The 22,497-nt window shown below is 40.9% G+C and overlaps 1 protein-coding gene across 2 annotated transcripts in view; it reads right to left on the bottom strand.

Moving 5' to 3' along the window:
• Positions 1 to 13,902: 13,902 nt before the first annotated feature.
• RUBCNL (rubicon like autophagy enhancer) overlaps positions 13,903 to 22,497 on the bottom strand; it is a 126,278-nt gene continuing 117,683 nt past the window's right edge. For both annotated transcript variants that reach the window (XM_073614139.1, XM_073614138.1), the window contains exons 15-16: positions 20,307 to 20,397; positions 13,903 to 15,310 (exon numbers count right to left, since the gene is read on the bottom strand). In XM_073614139.1, the coding sequence (XP_073470240.1) occupies positions 15,171 to 15,310; positions 20,307 to 20,397 (231 nt within the window). In that variant the 3' untranslated portion in view covers positions 13,903 to 15,170. The remainder of the gene's footprint in view (positions 15,311 to 20,306; positions 20,398 to 22,497) is intronic.

The following is a 22,497-nucleotide window of genomic DNA, read 5'->3' as shown; positions in this document are numbered from 1 at the left end:
GTAACTGTAACTTTTATAACTGTAACCGGTTCCAGGTTCGGGTCTCTCAAAATGCGTTGGCATCTTGGGAGACCCTGTGAAAGTGTGTCCTAGTCTGTGCAATGCTGTACCCTACGCTAATACTCAACTAGTGAATGGTAGCGTTCAAAACATTCACCTAATGCAAAGACCAGGATTGACAGGAGGGACAATAATAGCTGGTGTCACGCCTATATCCACGTTTGCTGCAGACACAACATCTTTTTTGGGGGGTTCGTTGGGTAGGGGTACTCGGGAGGACATAAAAATGCTTCTCATGCAGCCGACTGCATTTGGTTGGGGATGTGAATGGGGGAAGTACGGGCGCTGCAGAAGTGGTGGGTTCCCAATTAGAATTGGCGAATGCAGCAGGAAGGGCATTATGGGCACGACGGGCCTGTGTTTGTCTTTTTGGTGGCAGCGGGACACTATTTGTGCTTGCCACCTCACCAGCTTGAACTGCACTTATGGGACTCGCCACGTCACCAAGTGTTACTCCAGTGCTGGTTTGACTACGACCGGGGTGTACTAGGCCGCTGGCGCTTGTAAGTTCACCAAAACGCTACCAAAAAAACTGTTAGCGATTGCAGGGATCAGGCCTGACTCTGCGAACGCTGCAGTTATGCGTTTAGTGTTTTGTAAGTGACAGTGATCGATCGATACTGCACTTGGGTGGGCTGGGCTGGGCCGGGCGGAGGGGCAAAACGCAGGTGCTAGCAGGTATCTGGGCTGATCCCACTAACACTGCGTTTTTGGGAACCCTAAACTGCTGGGGACGCTAGTATAGATCTGAACGGATCAGATATTGATCCGATCAGATACTATACCACTAAGGGAGGATACGGTGCGTGCGTGGGTGTTAGCGCGACCGGCGCTAACCTGACGCTGCCTGGGGCTGGTGCTTGCCAGTTCACCAAAACGCTACCAAAAAAACTGTTAGCGATCGCAGGGATCAGGCCTGACTCTGCGAACGCTGCAGTTATGCGTTTAGTGTTTTGTAAGTGACAGTGATCGATCGATACTGCACTTGGGTGGGCTGGGCTGGGCCGGGCGGAGGGGCAAAACGCTGGTGCTAGCAGGTATCTGGGCTGATCCCGCTAACACTGCGTTTTTGGGAACCCTAAACTGCTGGGGACGCTAGTATAGATCTGAACGGATCAGATATTGATGCGATCAGATACTATACCACTAAGGGAGGCGTATGCTGCGTGCGTGGGTGTTAGCGGTACTGGCGCTAATCTGACGCTGCCTGGGGCGACGCATATCACCGCCGGGCGATCAGGGGGCTAAACCTTTATTCGGTAATAAACGGCGGGTGCCCTGACACTATAAAAAATAAACGAACTAACCAGCGTCACCCATAACGGTTATACGGTGATCAGTGGTGAAAGGGTTAACTAGGGGGCAATCAAGGGGTTAAAACATTTATTAGATAGTATATGGGGGTCCATGTCGCTATAAAACGCTGACGGCGAACCTAAATATTTATGTCCCTAACTAGCGTCACCAGCGACACTAATACAGCGATCAGAAAAATGATCGCTTAGCGACACTGGTGACGGGGGGTGATCAAGGGGTTAAAACTTTATTAGGGGGGGTTAGGGGGGTATCCTAGACCTAAAGGGGGCCTAACACTCACTGCCCTAACACTGTAACTGTCACAAACTGACACCAATACAGTAATCAGAAAAAAAAAAAAAAAACCTGCTTGGTGTCAGTTTGTGACAGGGGGGGGGGGGTGATTGGGGGGGGATCGGGGGGCGATCGGGGGGGGGATCGGGGTGTTTTGTGTGCCTGGCATGTTCTACTGTGTGTGTGTGTGTTGGTGCACTCACATACCTGTCTTCTCTCCTCGGGCCGGAACGGAAATTACCGAGCCGAGGAGAGATTACATCATTTCCTCTGCCTCTGTGTACAATACAGAGGCAGGGAAATGATCCCATTGGCTGGGAGCGATCCCCCTCACCACCGATCGCCGGGGGAGATTTGCCGACCGCCGCAGGCACCGGGGGGGGGGTCCGATCGGACCCCCCACCCGTGGGCAGGCAAGGACATACCTGTAAGTCCTTTTGCCTGCCCGTGCCGCTCTGTCGACGTACATCGTCGTGCGGCGGTCGGCAAGTGGTTATCAGTGCCCATGAGTGCAGCCATATCAGTGCCCGTCATTGAAGAAGAAACTTAGTTATTTACAAAAAAATTTAACAGAAACAAAGAAAAACGTTATTTTTTTCGAAATTTTCGGTCTTTTTTTATTTGTTGCGCAAAAAGAAAAAATCGCAGAGGTGATCAAATACCACCAAAAGAAAGCTCTATTTGTGGGAACAAAATGATAAAAAAATTGTCTGGGTACAGTGTAGCAAGACTGCGCAATTGTCATTCAAATTGCGACAGCGCTGAAAGCTGAAAATTGGCTTGGGCAGGAAGGTGCGTAAGTGCCTGGTATTGAAGTGGTTAATATTCCATATTTAAATCCCCATTTGATCTTTTCAGTAAGGAATTTATAAGTACTGGTATCCCCCAAATATTCTGCATTTCAGCCATATTGTCCTGTTTGTCTAGTAACACTATGCCACCACCCTTATCGGCTGGACGAATGATTAGGTTGTTCCTCTTAGCCAAATTTCTCATACCCAAAAATAAGGATCTGTCTTCACGTGTCTTAGTCACAGGTAGGTTTTCTAAATCTCTTATGACCATACCTCTGAACACAGTGATGTATGGGTTTGAACCGACCGGAGGGTTAAATAAAGAAGCATTTCTCAATTCAGTATGCTTTTAAACGGAGGGAAAAATTTGGTTTATGTAGTGAGGAGCGCTAGTATAATGAGAAAAATTGCATGAATGGTGATAATGAAATGAACACCCAAGTAATATCTGACTATCCTATTAACTCTAGGTTCCAAAAAAACGTGATTTGCAATTGTGCTATTCCTGTAAAGAAATATAAATAGAAGTGTTCTGTGACAAAAAAAAATAATTATTCTATACAAAAACCATACTAGTACATAAAAAAGTCCATGTGCAAATAATCTGTTATATATATGTTCTGGTACAATTAAATCCTATTACCTATAGATTCCAAAGAAGCGTGATTTTCAATCGTGCTAATCCTGCAAAAAATATGAATAAAAATGTCCTATGACAAAAGCTCTATAAAAATAATTTTTCTATACAAAAGTCATACTAGTGCATAAAGAAAGTCCATGTGCAAATAATTGTTGTATTCTGATACAAGTAACATATATATAAATTCTTTACGGTAAAAGATAAAGTTCCTTATATCAAATAAATCTAAGATATCTTGCTGTGTTGATAGATAGAACACCTTCACCAGCTGTAATAAACACCCAATGTGCTGGATATGTGGATGTCCTCTTACCAGATGCTGTTGACCTTTTTAATTAAAAAATAGGTCAATAAGAGCCTTTAGCAAGATATGGCTTGCCGCCATGGTGTGGATAAGCCATATGGGTATCTGGTCCTCTCCCCCAGTATCACGGCAGAAAGTATAAAAAGGGGACAAAGAAAACTGGAATAGTGTAACCCCGTTTATTTAAAAAGTAGTAAAAACAAAAAGCCAATTGGCTGCTTACATAAAAAGTGCCCTCGCCCGACACTGAGGCTGTGATGCTTGTAATGGGTCTTGGTTTGTTCCGCTCTGCGCGTGGCGACTGGCTTGCGCTCCACCATCTGCCGCCGACAACCACAGTAACCGGAAGTTCAGGGAATGCGTAACCAGGCACGCCTCGAAGTATGTTTCGATATCCGTCTTCAGGAGGCGCCTCCACACCATGGCGGCAAGCCATATCTTGCTAAAGGCTCTTATTGACCTATTTTTTAATTAAAAAGGTCAACAACATCTGGTAAGAGGACATCCACACATCGAGCACATTGGGTGTTTATTACAGCTGGTGAAGGTGTTCTATCTATCAACACAGCAAGACATCTTAGATTTATTTGATATAAGGAACTTTATCTTTTAGTCCTCATGCACACGGACGTTTTTACAGCTGCTTTTTTGAGCTTTTTTTGCAGCTTAAAAAGGCCTGTCTATGTTAGTCTATGGCTTCATGCCCACCTAGGCATTTTTGAGCTGCAAGTGGCATAGGCGTTTTTAAGCTGTAAAAAAAACCCAGGACCAGTGGGTTCTGAGAGACATTTTTCAGCTGTAAAAACGCTCAAAAACGCTCAAAAACGTCATTCACCAACGTTTTTTAGCGTTTTTGATCCATTGAAAAAAAAAAAAAAAAAAAATTTGAAAAAAAAAAAAAACGCTCAAAAACGCTAATGCGGAAAAACGCTCAAAAACGCTCAAAAACGCTATTGCAAAAACGCTGAAAAAAGCTGAAAAAAGTTAAAAAAAATCACTGCAAAGATACTGGCGTTTTCATAACGTTTTTTTAACAGCCTGTGTGCATGAGGGCTTACCGTGGAGAATTTATATATATGTTACTTGTATCAGAATACATCAATTATTTGCACATGGACTTTCTTTATGCACTAGTATGACTTTTGTATATAAAAATTATTTTTATAGAGCTTTTGTCATAGGACATTTTTATTCATATTTTTTGCAGGATTAGCACGATTGAAAATCACGCTTCTTTGGAACCTATAGATAATAGGATTTAATTGTACCAGAACATATATATAACAGATTATTTGCACATGGACTTTTTTATGTACTAGTATGGTTTTTGTATAGAATAATTATTTTTTTTGTCACAGAACACTTCTATTTATATTTCTTTACAGGAATAGCACGATTGCAAATCACGTTTTTTTGGAACCTAGTGTTAATAGGATTGTCAGATATTACTTGGGTGTTCATTTCATTATCACCATTCATGCAATTTTTCTCATTATACTAGCGCCCCTCACTATATAAACCAAATTTTTCACTGCACTAGAAATCCATCTAGTTTGGGGGATAGCAGCTTCAACATTTGTTTATTTAATTTAGTGGCGCAAGGTTTATATAAAATTTTAAACGGAGGGAACTGACTTATTTCTAATAATGGGATTTTGCATAAAGTGTTTCTTTAAAGAGATCTGTCTCGTGAACCGTTGCAACTCAATTAAAGTTTGAAATCGATTGAGCGTTTTTTTTTTTTTTTGGAGCAAATGCAAGGCCCTTATTGAGCGCCACTAATTCATCCTTATTTAGTATTACACTACTCAAATTAAAAATCCCTGAGGTGTCTAAGTTCTCCTCTTTTTAATTTTCCTGCCTCCCTATTTATCCTTCCGCCTCTGGTACTGCTTTTGCGTCCTCGGCCTTCCTCTAAAAAATGCTGGTAATAAGGAGTATGATTGTCCTGCTGGGAATAAGATGTATTGGACCTCTGATGGGATTCCTGTTGTTGATAGGGTCTATTTTGGGGGGTATGACCATAGTTAGAATTAGGTGGGTGAGTAGGAAAATTTCACCCTTGGGGTGTGGAGGGGGGACCATATGTTGATGGCCCCATCCCACGGTATGGGGTCTAAAGTTATCTTTGGGGGCCTCCCCATGGGCCATTCCTGTATTTACTAGGGGGTAATGTTGTGGCCCTCTATTATGTTGCCAACCACCCCTCTTATTACTCGGTTCATCAGTGGATCATTGTGGGCATTGAAAGATGAGCAGGTGGGGGATATACTTATTCAATATCACCCTTCTGAACAAAGAGTATAAAGGTTTGTATTGGTTATATGTATCTACACCAGGGATGTCACACTCAATTTCATCAAAGGGTAAGCAGTATGATTGCCCTTAAAGGGACAGTCGTATCTGGAGTGCACTACGTGCAGAGTTCAGGCGTGCGCTAAGTGCAGGGTTTAGGGGTGTGCTATGCAAAGTGTGCAACCCAACCCCCCCTCCCGAATCTCTCTCCTACCTGGCCTGTCTCTAGTATCTACCTGTGTAGGCGGCTCTGCCTCACCTTGCAAAGAGGTCATCTCTTTCAGATTCTGGAGATCTGTCCCTGCCATGAATGTGTACAGAGAGAGAGCCAGAGCTGGAGGTTCTGGCTACAAAATTGCGTTCAAGGGCCAGATTCCGCCCGCAGGCCTTGTGTTTGACATGTGTGATCTACACCATAGGGTTTTGGGTAGGTCTGTTGGTTGGAAGGATGAGGGGATTGATTATGACCCCTCTTATGTGATGGTATGGGTCTATTTCTAGTTTTAACTCTTTTGCCTTTCTTAGGTTTGTGGTTGGAGGAAGACATTATTCTCTCCATGTTAACAACCGTAGGCGTAGAAACTGTATCTACCTCAATGGATGAATTGGGGGTTATCATTTTGTGAAGAGGGGAATAGAATATCCTCCTGTCACTTAAAGACCCTTCTTTCACCGTAGTCTTGATAGTCCCTGAGGAATTTCTTCCTCTTCTTGCAATATTGCTCATACTCAGTGTCGTCAATAATTTTTTGCAGTTTGATAGTTTTGCAGTTTTTCTTATAGTCAGATTTAACCTTGATAGGAATTGATTTCTCCTTAACTTTGTTGATCTCTCCATCCAAACACGATACCTTTATGGTCTCAAGGAAAAGAGCCACATTAAGTACATCAAGGCCTGCTCCTTTAAAAAAAAAAAAAAAAAAAAAGTTTTGTCATCTCTATCAGGTGGATATCCCACTGAAGAGCCCAGGGGACCAGCTTATGCTTGATGTATGTCCCACCATATTCTAATTTCAGAAGTTATCAAGTTTTTTAATTGTATAAACATACTGTGCAAGTCCATCATTGATAAAAAAAAAAAAAAAAAATCATCTAGGTCAGTGACCCTGGCAGCCCTAGTCTCAAAAAATATCCATCTTTAAATGGAGTTACGCTGCTGCAAAGAAACGATGTATACTTTATGTAACTGTAAATGGAATTTAGGAATTCTGAGCTGTGTTACACCTAATATTAGGCAACCAAGGCAGCTAACACATAAGTAGTATAGCCAACTTATAAGGTAGATAGTGTAAAAGTGTACTGAAGACTCCAAGTGATCCCTTGAGGACCAAGAATACAGCGAATATGCAGGGTGCAGAGTCCATATGACTATCCACCACCCTCCCAGTTGTGGCAACACCACATTTTGTGTATCTGGTGCTGTGGTATACTGGTGCCTATGTCAGGAGGTTTTGAAGCTGCCTGTTGCTGACATCATTGCAGGTTACCCCATTTGTTTTCCAGGGCACATAAGGGGGCTGGACACCCCTCCCTGGGAAACGTGGGTCAATTCAATTTGAGCCTTACCCGTTTACTGTCATATGGTTGCGTCTGTTGGATGAGGCCTACTAGTTTTCTATTCCCCAAGGAGGACTCACTGCAGTTATGCGTGATTATATGTGCAATCTCACAACGACTGCAGAGTCCATAGATGTACTTCGTTCCTGCCTTCACTTCAAAATTGCAAAGGCACTGACAAGGAGTCTCTCGTATCTTTTTGAGATACTGTTGATGCAGATGCGATTGAAAAGACTATTCTAGCTTTTGCTCGTGCAGTGCATACCACCTTAACCACCCCACGTACATGTACTGCGGCAGGGCGGCCCTTAAGCGCATAATCACATACCTGTACGTCATTGGCTCTGGGCCACGTGCCACCGGAGCCGTGCTCCCAATAAGATTGGACACAGCGGGAGCCAATCAGCGGGTCCAGCAGCCGCGATGGCCGCCAGGGGCCCAGCAATCATTCATAGGAGAGGCAGGGGAACAGAGAGATCTTGTTTTCCTGCTAATCAGGAATACAGATGTTTCTTCTTCCAGTCAGTCCATCCCCCACACAGTTAGAAAACACTCCCTAGGAGCACACTTAACCCTTTAATTGCCCCCATTAACCCCTTCCCTACCAGTGTCATTTATACAGCGACAGTGCATTTTTTATTTTTTTTTTTTAAGCACTGATCACTGTATTGGTGTCATTGATCCCCAAAAAGTGTCACTTAGTATCAGATTTGTCCGCCGCAGTTCCACTAAAAAACGCTGATCACCGCCATTACTAGTAAAAACAATAAAATAAATAAGAAGTCCATAAATCTATCCCATAGTTTGTAGACGCTATAACTTTTGTGCAAACCAATCAATATACGCTTATCGGGATCCCCCCCCCTCCCCACACAAATATATAGCAGAATACATATTGACCTAAATTGATGTAGAAATTAGATTTTTTTTATTGGGTATGTTTTATAGCAGAAAATAAAAAAATGTTTTTTTTTTTTCAAAATTGTGGGTCTTTTTTGTTTATAGAGCAAAAAATAAAAACTGCAGAGGAACAAATACCACCAAAAGAAAGCTCTATTTGTGGGGGGAAAAAAACAAAAAAACGACAATTTTATTTGGGTACAGCATTGCATGACCACGTAATCGTCAGTTAAAGTAACGCACTGCTGGATCGCAAAAAATGGCCTGGTCATTAACCACTTGCCTACTGGGCACTTACACCCCCTTCCGGCCCAGGCCATTTTTCAGTTCTCAGCGCTGTCGCACTTTGAATGACAATTGTGCGGTCATGCTACACTATATCCAAACCAATTTTTTATCATTTTCTTCACACAAATAGAGCTTTCTTTTGGTGGTATTTAATCACTGCTGGATTTTTTTATTTTTTACAAATTTCGAAAAAAAAAAAAAATTTTTTTTACTTAGTTACCAAATTTACTGACAGAAACTAAGTCATTTTTCTCCTTCACTGATGGGCACTGATAGGCTGAACTGGTGGGCATTGATGAGGTGGCATATATGGGCACTAATTAGGTGGCAATGATGAGGAGGCACTAATATGCCACACTTATGGGCACTGATAGGCATTGATCGACAGCAGTGATGGGCAGCACTGATTGGCATCGCTAATGGGCACTGATTGCTGCCACTGTTGGCACTATACTGTAATCAGGGCACTGATTAAATGTGTAGATGTCCCCCTGCGTGGAGATGCCGCTGATTGGCTCTCCTCGCCACACTCTGTCAGTGTGAGGCGAGGAGCGCCGATTACTGGCATCTGTGTTTACATGTCACCGGCTGTGATTGGACGCGGCTCTTTACAGAGATGTTGCTAGGACACGGCGCGGCCCTGATAACCGCGCTGTGGGCGTGCAAGAGCGGGCTTTCTGGGACGCAGTCATATGACGTGGTCCCAGAACAAGAGCCACACCGCCTTGCCCTCATTTAAGAGTGGGCGGACGGCAACTAGTTAAGGGGATAAAACCTTCCGGGGCTGAAGTGGTTAAATAGTCATGCAGCCTGTAGCTTCTGCTAGTGCCGCTACCTGGGTTGGATCCCATTGAGACCCTAAAGATTCCAAGTCCTTTCCAATACATACGCTACTTTCAGACAAGGGAGACTCCCAATACTTTTTCCCAAACCCATTTGTGGAATCTTAAAGTAAAACTAGTCTGTTATCTTTAACAAAGTTTGCTATGAGGGCACCCGAGCCGAGCCACATCTCCCTGTGTCCATTCAGCCAATGAGGTGGGGAGTCCTGAGCAGCCAAGACACTGCTGCAACATCGCTGGCTCTAGCTGGGGCTCAAGTAAGTAATAGGGGGCTGCTGCACACAGGTTTGTTTTTTTTTTTTTTTTTTTTTTCCTTTATCTTAACCACTTACAGGCGTAAGTGGTTAATGACAAGGCCATTTTTTGCGATACAGCACTGTGTCGCTTTAACTGACAATTGCGCGGTCGTGTGACATTGTATCCAAACAAAATTTACGTCAGTTTTTCCCACACAGTTTTCTTTTGGTGGCATTTGATCACCTCTGCAGGGTTTTTTTTTGTGCTATAAACAAAATAAGCAACAATTTTTTGCTATAATGAATATCCCCAAAAAAGTTTTTAAAAAACAATTTCTTCAGTTTAGGCCTTTTTTTTTTTACAAAAAATATGTAGAATAAACGTAATAAGCATATATTGATTGGTTTGCGCAAAAGGTATAGTGTCTACAAACTATGGAAAAGATTTATGGCATTTTTATTACATAGAATACATTAAGGTGAAAAACCATGAGGGTTTACAACCCCTTTAAGATGAAAAACCTTCTGCCTTTACAATCACTGTTACTACTGTTGGTCCAGTTATGTCCCAACCTAAAGTAGAACTAAAGGAAAAATCTTGCGAGCCACTGACAGATCAGTGCCTATAGGCTAAAAAGATAATGATAACCAGCTGCAAACGCTGACCACGTTTCAAAACCATGCAATAGCGAGATATGTAAATAAATGCGTTGCGCTAGAAAAAAAAAAACATATATAGCACCCCCAAATAAAAATCTGTATGTTAAATACCAATTCATAAGTGACCGGTGATAAATATAAACATTACCAATAAATCTAAGACAATATTTGATAAGTGACAATTATTAAACCACGATAATGAGTGACAATTATATAAGTGCAACGTGCATATATAATGCTGAAATCAAAGTGCAAAACATAAACTAAAAGCACACACCATTTCCAAAAGGAAATTAATATAAATGAAAGAACGTTCATAAGTGATGAAAAAATGTGTGGAGGTAACACACTGTCCATCAATGGTGACATCCAGCATGCTCATCCAAAGGGTGTGGTAGAGGAAAAAAAAAAAAAAAAAAAAAACAACACATGCTTAGGTGCACTCCGGTGACCCCCCCAAAAGCTTATGCGCTCACCTCTGAGCGTGTGACATAGTAACCAAAACTATGTCTAAACACGCTTTGGAGCCACTCCTGGGCTCTATAATGATGTACAGGTGCAGACCTCTAACTTGCTCAGTCAGTATCGTTCCAAACCATGAATAAAAAAAACTCCATAGTGTATTATCATAAGGATATTTATTTATAATAAAAAAAAAAAAAAAAAAAAAAAAATACTCCCCACAATGGGGTACTCACATTGCATAGGTGGGTCAGTGCACCATCCTATTCAAGGCTTTTGATCATCAGAGGCAAGCTACAAATCAGCTTGTAATGAAATTAGATGTCCGTTCAATGGAGGCGTCCTGAGCCGACCTCACTGAGGGTGGGAGGAAGGCCTCTGATGATCAAAAGCCTTGAATAGGATGGTGCACTGACCCACCTATGCAATGTGAGTACCCCATTGTGGGGAGTATGTTTTTTTTTTTTTAAATAAATATCCTTATGATAATACACTATGGAGTTTTTCTTATTCATGATTTGGAACGATACTGACTGAGCAAGTTGGAGGTCGGCACCTGTACATCATTATAGAGCCCAGGAGTGGCTCCAAAGCGTGTTTAGACAAATTTGGTTACTGTGTCACACGCTCAGAGGTGAGCGCATAAGCTTTTGGGGGGGGGGTCACCAGAGTGCACCTAAGCATGTTTTTTTTTTTTCTACTACACCCTTTGGATGAGCATGCTGGATGTCACCATTGATGGACAGTGTGTTACCTCCACACATTTTTTCATCACTTATGAACGTTCTTTCATTTATATTAATTTCCTTTTGGAAATGGTGTGTGCTTTTAGTTTATGTTTTGCACTTTGATTTCAGCATTATATATGCACGTTGCACTTATATAATTGTCACTCATTATCGTGGTTTAATAATTGTCACTTACCAATAAATCTAAGATAATATTTATATTTATCACCGGTCACTTATGAATTGGTATTTATTTATTTAACATATATAGATTTTTATTTGGGTTGCTATATGTGTTTTTTCTAGCGCAACGCATCTAAAGTAGAACTAAACTCCGTAAATACCTCTGCTCCAATGTCTAAAGTCCTTCGCTTGGCTTCTTATGGATGCTGGGTCTTTGGCTGCACTCATGGGCCAGTGTGGGATAACTCCCACACATGCACAGTGATAATTTACCATGGAAATGCTGAGTGTACCAATAATACCATGAGCTGCACTGTATGTAACTCATTCTAAAGACAAAACAGGCAAGTCAATTTCTTTCATTGCAGGGGAGAAATAGGATGCCTTCTGTGCAATAAAGAACCTGCCTGCATTTTTTTTTTTTATACTAGTTTCACTTAATGTAGCACTGCCACTGCCTATAGATGAACCAGTGTTAAGGCTCTCCTACGTGTATGCTTGGAGAATATCAGCTGGTTCATCAGAACAGGACAAAATTCACTTAGCATATGGCCAGTTTTACTCTTCCTTTAAAAGATGCTAAAAAGGAAGTTGCAGTGCATCTTCAGTGAGCTTACATTTTATATTTTTCCACCATTTACTTTAGTCCTGGTTCACACTAGTGCGATGACAGATATTGCACGTGATTCGCATGGCTGTGCAGATCACATGCAATGTCTGTACAATGCAATTTCAGCTATACAAACTGTATGGCTGAAACCGCATTGCATGCGCACCAAACCCTTTTTTGTTCCACACTTTAATTGGATCGCATGGGTGTTCACACACATGCGATCCGATTCCTGCACCATTTCACAGTTCGCACCGCAAACCGATCTGGGGGTGTGTCATTAACTTTACAGTGACACCCCCAGTGGTTCGCAGATCTGTGTGAACCACTGTGCGATGCAGGTGCAATGCGGGAACCCACACTGGATTCGCAGGCTTCCCGCATCGCACCAATGTTAACTCAGCCTTAAAGTGCAACTAAAAGGCATTTTTTTTTACGTTTTGGATATAGTGGCAGGGGATTATAACACTTGTCAATTTTTATTGCTGTCTGTGCCCCTGTTGGAGAGATTAACCCTCTCTATTTGTCCTGTTTACCATTATCAGTAGCCTCCTTGAAGGTATTCCCGAGTGTGGCTCGGGGTTAAATTTCAGTCCCATTAGCGGTAACCCCTAGCCACACTCGAGATTACATTGCAGGATCCTGGTGCGGTGTTACTTACCTTGTCCCCAGGATCCTGCGATGTCCCCCGTTGTGTCTGCAGGCTCTGTCTCCTCCAAAGCCTCTCCATGCCAGGCTCAGTTCCCTGCGAGCGTCGCGACATACAGGGGCGGAGCCTGGCGGCAAAAAAAAACAAAAACGTACAAACCATAACACATACAGTACTGTAATCTTACAGATTACAGTACTGTATGAAATAATTTCACATCCCTTTTGTCCCCAATGCTTTGGCCCATGCCCTGCATGCAGTTTTATACGATATATACTGTTTTCTGCCTGGAAACTGGAGATTGTCCATAGCAACCAAAAAGTGTCTTTATGTCAAAAGTGGCTTTAGATCAGCTAGAAAACAGCGATAGTAAATTAGAACACTTGCAGAATTGAGCGATAGTGAATCGTGGGGAAATTTTTTTTATTATTATATTATTTTTTTAATTATTTATATTTATTATATTATAATGTATGTTTTTGTGTTTCAAACTTCATCATACCCGGGATATCTACTAGACTCTTGTTTGGACAGAGTTAAGTGTGTTATTGTTAAGAATTACAGGTCTACAATATAAAACTCCAAATTTCTATGCAAAATAATTGTACCGCTTTCAGCACCTAAAATCCGAAATAATCATACCGCCAGGGAGGTTAAAAGTAAAAGGAAATGAAAATTCTAGGTTGACATCAGAACTGTAATAGGAGGGGAAATATTCCAAGGGAGACACTAGTTATGGTAACAAAGGATTCCCTTACTTTGGAGGGATTTCCTCTCACTTCCTATTGCTATGGGACAAGAGGTGAAGGAAAATCTCTCCAAAAAGGGGCAGAGGATAAAAAACTGACAGGGGTTATAACCCTCCCTTACTTGATCCAAAAGTGGAAAAATGTTATTTGACCTACACATGGTTACCATTTTCCTACATTTATTGAACTGAAATAAAGCGTAAACTATAGATTAACGCCTAAATGCAGCATAGATTAGCTCTGCTAATCAACCACCAGCTACTACTGACCACCTACCCCATCCCCAAGCCTTCATCGCTTCACAATTCAGACTGCTCTCATTCACTCAGATTGGAAACATTTAGATAAACAGTGAAAAAAACAAAACAAGTCTTTTATTTTTTTTATAGAATAGAAAAAACACAATATACATTCACTTTTGAAAGGCACAACAAAAAATTACATTATATAAAACACACCCAATATTTTCTTTTACGGTTTTAATAGCATTAAATTAAACCAAACAAAACCTGAATTATCTTATGTAAACATGTAAGATGTCAAGTTCATAGTAAAATGTACTGGTTATAAAACAATAAAACTGTTATAGGGGAAGAAGAAATTTATGTCCAACCTTTGTTTACTATAGGTCTGTTAAAAAAAAAAAAAAATTAAAAATCAATTGATTGCACATCACTTCAAACTTGCTAAAACAAAACAAAACAAAACAAAAAAAAAAAAACAAAAAAAAACACACCATCTTCTCTAATACATGTAAAGTTTTTGCAGGAACCATCAAAAAATGTTCTGTATTTGAATCCAGAGGATACTGCAACTGTGTGCCATAGACTTGTACATTCAGAAATGCAGCTATACACACATACACAACCAGTCTGTGTCACTCTACGGAGATTCCAGGTTGCAGGAAACAATACATGATGCTAGCCCTCACATCCCTGTGTGGGGAATTGTATATAAAAAAAACATTTTTAGAAATGGGGTTGTGGGCTTCAGCAGATCACATTACAATTGTCAGATATATGAAAAATAAATGTAGACTTATACTGCATTATTAACCTAAAGCTATGTCAACAGTCTTGAGATGAGCACAGAATAATAGGAGACTATACAAGAAACCACCTTCTTTGCTATGAGTTTAGTCACATGATCACTACTGAGCAGTGAGGGTCAGTGTTCAGATTGGATGACACTCCTGTCCAGAACAAGTCACATGACCTAGGCAATTGTTTATGTAGCCATGACTATAGGGAGCCATGAAATGCATACTCTTCAAAGAGTCACAAGTATTTCAGCGCTTTTGCTTCACTAAATGCATCTATCCCAGAGGACTGTTAACAAAACTTCAAGCTGACATTTAAGTATAATCCAATCTGAAGACAAAAAGTATGTTGCGGATAGCAATCAGATGGATGTCTTGTTTTGTATCAAAGCACACAGAGAAATCCAAACTTTACATCAAACCTAAAATACAAAAATGTACCAACTTTAAAACCTGATAAAATACTTCTTGAAAAATATGCATTCAGTGTGAAACTAGAGCCGTTACATCCAGAAATATTTTCATAAATAAAGCTTTGTACATTTTAACACTAATATACAAAATAGAAAATCACTACATGCAAGCTACTGCATAGAGTTTGAGTCCATTTCACCACTTGATGTAAACGGAGAGTCCGTTTTCAAGGCTTCTCTTGCCTTTATTCTTGTACATTTTGGGCACTCGCAAGTCTTAAAGCATTTCTTGTGATAGCAGGCCTTGCAAACTAGATTAGAGAGAAAAAAAAAAAAAACGGTAGAATGTAAACAGTTATTTGGGATGAGCAGAAAAAGGATGAGTGCAATATCCCTCAAGAATCACACATTATCTACTCCAAACTGCTGGAAAGCTAGAATAGAATTGGTTACCAAGGGTCAGCACACTGTTGATATAAAAAAAAAAAAAAAAAAAAAAAAGAGAAAAATTCTTTAAGCCTAGTACAGCAGTTTAACATTCTTCTAAAGGCAGCCAAAAAAGTCCACCATTTTAAACAAAGTTCTAGTGGTTTTTGTTTATCATGCCAAATGGTAGCTCCTATAACATGGATGTTAAACCTGTGGTTATAACTTAAAGCGGAGTTCCACCCTGAGAAAAAAAAAAAAAAAAAAAAAAAAAAAAAAAAAAAAAAAAAAAAAACATAAAATCACAGACCTTTAATCCTATAAAGAAACATTTGGGGGGAAAATTGTTTTATACTTACCAGAAACGCCCTGCTGCTATGTAGTGCTCCTAATCTGCCACTTCCTGGTCCGCGGCACTCCTCGTCACTTCCTCCCTCACCTGTGCTCCTGGGAAATGCGAGTCATCATTTCCCAGGAGTGTGTGGGCAGAACTGTGATCAAAAATCGCATTACTTCCCGCCAGGAAATAATGCAATTTAAGGCGGTTGCCATAACAATGGGCCGTGACTTTCCTCCGTCGCCGCCCGTTATGGCAACTTTTGAAACAATTGGAGCTATGGTCACCAGAGACTCGCGCATGCGCAATATCAAGAGGTGCATGCTGGTTACCCACCATCGCTAATCCCGGAAGAGGTATCGATTGGGCTTCACATGCCCACAATCATCATTGCCACGGCCAAAAGAGGATTTAATAAGTTGTGAGTATAAATTAAATATATTAGCAACATCCACTAGCAAACATAAAATCGTTAGTTAAAATAATAATGCATTATGATCAGATACATGGAAAAAAAAAAAAAAAAAAAAAAAAAAATTGTAGCCAGAACTCCGCTTTAAAGTGGTATTAAACCCAAAACAAGTGTAATCTATACTGCAGCTTACCAAAATCATTAAATGTGGTGGCTGCATTAATTTTCTTTATTTAAGCTTACTGTCCCCTGCCCCTCCAGATTTCACCTGGTGATATGGCCACTAACACCTCCTGTATTAGGAGTGCCCCCACTCTGGATTAAGGAGCAACAGACACCTTTGGACAGCAGCATTGTCAATCAACACTAGCAGATTCAAATACACTAATAAATGGAATCCAAACTCCAGCCAACACTTTATAAGCAGTTACAGCAAACAGTTTTGTTCCTTTTGGGATAAAGGTTTTACATAAATAAAAGCGGACCATTGTAAGCACTCTAGCCAGTAGTAAATTTGTCTCAACCCTCTAATATTTGCATCTGCAGGACAGCGTATTCTGTTGAAAAACAAGACTTACTGGTTACTAGGTGAAAATAAAAAGGAAAGAAAGCCTAAAAAAGAAAACAAATGCAGCTATCACATCCAAGAACTGGTAAGCTGCAATATAAAAAAAAATTTGCTTTTGAGTTTAATACTGCTTTAAAGGGTTTGTAACCCCACACTATGATTCACTGCCAGCCCCCCTATTTTAAGCTGCCACAATGCACTGTGTAATTGTTTGTTAGAAACTAAGCCTCTAAATACCTTTTTGTTATGTAGCTTCAGGCCAGTCACGTGACTGCCGGACGCTCTAATACTCCAATCCAGGGCTATAAAGGGAGAGGCCAAGACCTCCCTCCGACATCAGCCTGGAGCTCATGAGGCCGCTCGGCCCCTCCCACTGTAGCCCTGAAAGGGATTATTAGAGCAGCTAGTAGTCATGTGACCGGTCTGAAGTTACATGACAAAAAAGGTATTTAGAGGCTTTGTTTCTAACAATTCCATAGTGCATTATGGCAGCTTAAGAGGGGCTGGCAGTGAAATTTTTTAGAAGCAGAAGGAGGGGACAAAGGCAGCTCTCAGACTCCCGAGCTGACAGGAGAGGAGGGAAGGGGGAGAGGACAGGGAATAGCAGAGAGGAGAGCTGCGGATGATGGAGGCAAGTAAACTGACCACGGTGTCAGGGCTCGCAAGATCATGCTGTTTCCATAGGGTCCGTGCCGTGACTGTACAGCCCATTATGCTTTGCAGGGGAATAAAGAGGAAGTAATGTATGGCATAGTCAAATTATCCTAGAGGATCCTCTGACACACAGTTGCCTTCCTTTTTGTATAATGGTTTAACTTCATTTAAATGCAGCTCTCAAATCCAGCACTCAGGTTTAGCCCTGGTTTGGATTGCCTACAAATATGGTGTATGTACTGGTCAGAAATTAAAAAAATTGTATAAAAAAAAAAAAAGGTATTCATTTTTTGCCTGGCTGTAAGCATAAGTAGATATAATGAAATGTATAAAATGCGAAAGTGTTTAAGAAAAAAAGTGACGATTATTAGTACATTCTAAACATTGTCAATATTTTGTGGACAAGTACTCCTGGTAGGAGGCTTCTAATAGCCATCTAATTGCTCATAGTACAATCAATGGGAAACTGTTGGCAGCAACAGCTCTGTTACACCAGGAGAGCCAGGATTTTAGTGTAGCCTATAAAGACTGGCAGTGACTGCTAGGTTAAAGGATAGGTTTACCTTTCTGTACATATTACACCCATATTTAGGGTGCAACATGTTCAGCAACCTCTCCCAGCACCACCACACATCCACTCCCACACCCTCAATTTGAAAACAGAGTGGGCATACAGGCCTCCGCTCACAGAGTTCTGTGAATGTTTGACCTACAAGTACTGTCTGACATTGCTGCAGATGGCTTGCAGTTCTCAATGAGCTCTCTCCAGTAACAATCTGCCCATATGGAAGGAACAGATATACCGACTCCATGTATAGTTTTTTTTTTTTTTTTTTTTTTAGTTTAATCTAGCGGGTTGAAGAAAAAAAAAAAAAACCTGACAGAACCCAGAATCCACTCAAGTGATGTGGATGCATGGATCTCCCCTGCTGCGCTATTGTATTCAGACAGTTGGGGCTCGTTCAACCCAGAATACACTGATCAGCCACTGGCTGCATGCACTAATCAAATGCTGGATTGACCGGTCAAACATAAACCACACCAGTCCTGTGTGACGATATTTATCCCTTCTGTGTGTTTCCTCTCAATGTCAATGATAAAAGAAAAGGGTACTCTTCCCAGGCGAACAGACAGCGATAAAAGCCTGACAGAAGTAATGACCCTTCTCTGACAGAGGTTATGATCTTTATCACACTGTTCAAAAAAAAAAACAAAAAAAAAAAAAACAAAAAAAAAACATTTGGTCTTTACTTCTATTTTAACTACTTTCCAACCGCCTCACGCAGATATACTGAGGCAGAAGGGCACGTACAGGCAGAACCACGTACCTGTACGTTGCCCTTTAAGAGGCGGCTTGCGCCGGGAGCGTGCCGCCGGGAGCTCCATGACCGTGATCGCGGGTCCTGCAAACTTGATACCCGCGATCGTCTCACGGTGAGGAAGAATGGGGAGATGCTAATGTAAACAAGCATCTCTCCATTCTGCCTAATGACACTGATCACAGCTCCCTGAGATTGGGATCGGTGATCAGTGTAGTGTCACACACAGCAGCACCACCCCCCCCCCACACACACACACTCACAGTTAGAATCACTCCCTAGGACACACTTAACCCCTACAGCGCCACCTAGTGGTTAACCCCTTCACTGCCAGTCACATTTTTACAGTAATCAATGCAATTTTTTAGCATTGGTCGCTGTATTAATGCCAAAGGTCCCAAAAATGTGTCAAAATTGTCTGATGTGTCCGCCAAAATGTCGCAGTCACGATAAAAATCTGATAGCCGCCATTACTAGTAAAAAAAAAAAAAAATTATTAATAAAAAATGCCATAAAACTATCCCCTATTTTGTAGACGCTATAACTTTTGCGCAAACCAGACGCTTATTGCGATTTTTTTTTACCAAAAATATGTAGAAGAATACGTATCGGCCTAAACTGAGGAAAAAAATATATTTTTTTAATATATTTTTTGGGGATATTATAGCAAAAAAGAAAAGAATAGCGACAATTTTGAAAAAAAAAACGCATTATTTTTTTAATTTATAGCGCAAAAAATAAAAACCAAATACCACCAAAAGAAAGCTCTATTTGTGGGAAAAAAAGGACGTCAATTTTGTTTGGGAGCACAACTGTGCAATTGTCAAAGCGATGCAGTGCCAAATCGCAAAAAGTGCTCTGGTCTTTTGCCAGCCAAATGGTCCAGGGCTTAAGTGGTTAAGTCAGTATTAACCCCAAAACCAAAAATATATTCCAGCTTAGCATTGGATGTTGTGGCTACATTAGTTCGTTTCTTTTTTAGCCTTTTCTCCTCTGTTTTCACCTGGTGATCTGGCCAGTAACACACCTCCTGTATTAGAATGCCTCCACTCTGGATGAAGGAGCAGTGGCACCTTTGGACAACAACATTTTCAGTCTGGGTGGACAGGGGAGTGTTAAATGTACTAGCAGATTTAGATACACTAACTGAAGCCAAACTTCAGCTCACACTGCAGTTACAGTAACTGCTTTTTTCCCCTTTTGGGATAAAGATTTTACATGAATAAATAAAAAAGTTAGTTGATCCATGTAACCCCCCCCCCCCCCCCCTCCTCATCTGTGGTAAATTGTTTCTCAGCCTTCTACCTGCTACAGCTGCAGGACAGCTTGTTCTGTGAAAAAATAAAAATACAACAGACTTACTGGCAGGATCACCAGTAGAAAAAGGAAGGAAAGCAAGCCTAAAAAAAGCAAACTAATGCAGCCATCACATCTAAGAATTGGTAAGCGGCAATATAATAAAGGTTTGCTTTTGGGTTTAGTACTGCTTTAAGTCTCTGAAACTGCCTATACAGAACAAAAAACACACATCAATGCAGCAAACCACTACACAAGGATGAAGGAGGAGACTGATTACATGTACAATACACACCTTCACATCTTCTACAGGTTTGTGTCTGGAATGGAAAGATCACCTCAGCTTCTTGGCATAGTTCACAAATAAACCCTTTGGCTTGGCACAACTGGAAAAACAAAATCAGTACAAGTTACGGACTTTAAAAACAGGGTAAAGGAAAAAGGCAGTTAATACTATACATAGAGTCCTAGTTTTACTTTAAACAATGAAAACCTCTTACAGCTCAACTCTAAGCAAAAGTGATATTTTGATTTTGAACAGTTGTCAATGAAAGTTGAATGTCATCCTGGCTGCTAAGATATTTAAGGAATTTTGAAGGGAAAGATCTATTCACCAGATTTTAGTCCTGCTCAACAGCTGTGGCGGTTACAAAGCCCAATGTTGGTGTCCCTCTCCTAATGAGACCACAATTACATTATGTCCAAGTTAAAATTCTTTGTTTTGGAGTGAGTTCACCCTGAGCCAAGGGTGGCTGGACTAAAACCTAGCTCCAAAAGACAAAATTGGATCTACAACAACTTCTGAGCATCATGCCCCCCAGGATTAAATGAAATGGTCAGTTATAGACCCTTTTTGATAGGTTTGTTTCTGGTGGTCAGAGCAGTTCTTCGGATTATCCACTGGATGATATTTTGTGATTCTGTAGTGTGATTGATTTTGTGTGTATATCCCTTGTATACGCATTACTGTAAATAAATGAATTTTTGCCCTGCAGTAATCAGTTGTCCCCTAGGTGGCGGCATTGAGGTTGGCACCCGGCACATGAAGCCCCTGTTCTATTCCCCTATTTTTTTTGCTGTGGAGTGGACAGTGACTTTCGTCCCATTCTGGTGGGTTTGTCCATCAGATGGAGATGGGAACTGCCGGCGAGTTCTATAGAGGTGGAGTTGGTCGCTGCTTCTCCTCTCCCACCTTCCCAGAGGTAGCCACCGCACTGGGCAGGAGCATGTGAGCGTCAGCGTTCCTCTGTGGCATATTGGCTTGTTGCTTCCTTTTTCTCCTTTATAGGGTTTTGGCGTGCTTTCCAATGGATTGGTGCATTAGGAAAGGTTTACGATTGGTGCTGATGGTCACATTTCCTTTGCCCATTTTTTGGTACATCTATAGTCCGTTCTTAGGAAGTCAGAATTGCTGCTGCAGTTACTATGCCCATAGAGATAATTACATTGGATGATGGGTGGGTGAACTGTTTAGCAAAATTTAGTTGGATTGCACTTTATTTTTCTAGCACCTTATTTTTAATTGAACCATATTTTTCAAAAGGTTTACCTTTTGTATGTATTTTCTGTTCATGTTCTTGCTGGGGATTTGTATTTTAGGTTTAAATTTTTGGATTGAAAACCTCCTCTTTGTGGATTATGGGAATTCTCACAAGTCCTTTTGAGTAGTTTCTGCTTTGTATTTCCTGACTGGCTAAGACCCAAAGTCGATTTAGATATATTTTTTGGCATTTGTTCACTATATATTTGGTATATAGCGTTATAACTAATATACTTTCTATTGCCTACTCCATTGAGGAATCTTTGGCGTTCCCTGTGTCTCTTCAGATGTGTGAGTCATTGACCACCTTGCATATACAATTCCCAATTATTGGGTTGAAAATAGTGTGTATGGTGGGCATCTTTATGAGTCTTTGTGGGTATTTCCCCTGGTTTCCTACCTCTCTTCCACAAGTGGGTAAACTCTTGATTGATATATACAGATTTAGACACATTACACATTATATACTCATTTTGTAATTATATTCATTTTACTGTACAGCCTATTGCAGAATTTCTGGCGCTCATTCCGCTACCCCTTTCCCTACACTATGGGGGTCACCAATAACCTATTGGCTTACTACAGGATATGGGCTGATAATTTTTCCTAGTTTGGTAGTTTCTCATGCAAGTTGGTTCTTTGATTACCACTATAAGCTATCCATAGTGTACACTATACATGAGAATTTCCTTTTATACATGTACAGATAATAACTTGCCTGTTTACCGACTCCTCGGACTTACGACTAGCTTTCCCCACCCCAACGACCCGCTATACATCATTGTATTGTACAGTACAGAATTTGTGTTCTGTACTTATGCAAAGTAAAACAACGTTATTGAGCTGGAGTTGTGTTTAGACCTTTTTTTCCCACAATACAGTACAGTAGTTAAGAATGCTTAACCAGTAGCCTACTGCCCACCGTCATATGACGGCGGGACGGTAA

Source organism: Aquarana catesbeiana, linkage group LG02 (assembly GCF_042186555.1).
Source record: "Aquarana catesbeiana isolate 2022-GZ linkage group LG02, ASM4218655v1, whole genome shotgun sequence".
NCBI classification, from domain to species: domain Eukaryota; kingdom Metazoa; phylum Chordata; class Amphibia; order Anura; family Ranidae; genus Aquarana; species Aquarana catesbeiana.
The sequence above is the reverse complement of the archived record's forward strand: the minus strand, read 5'-3'. Positions and strand labels throughout refer to the sequence as shown.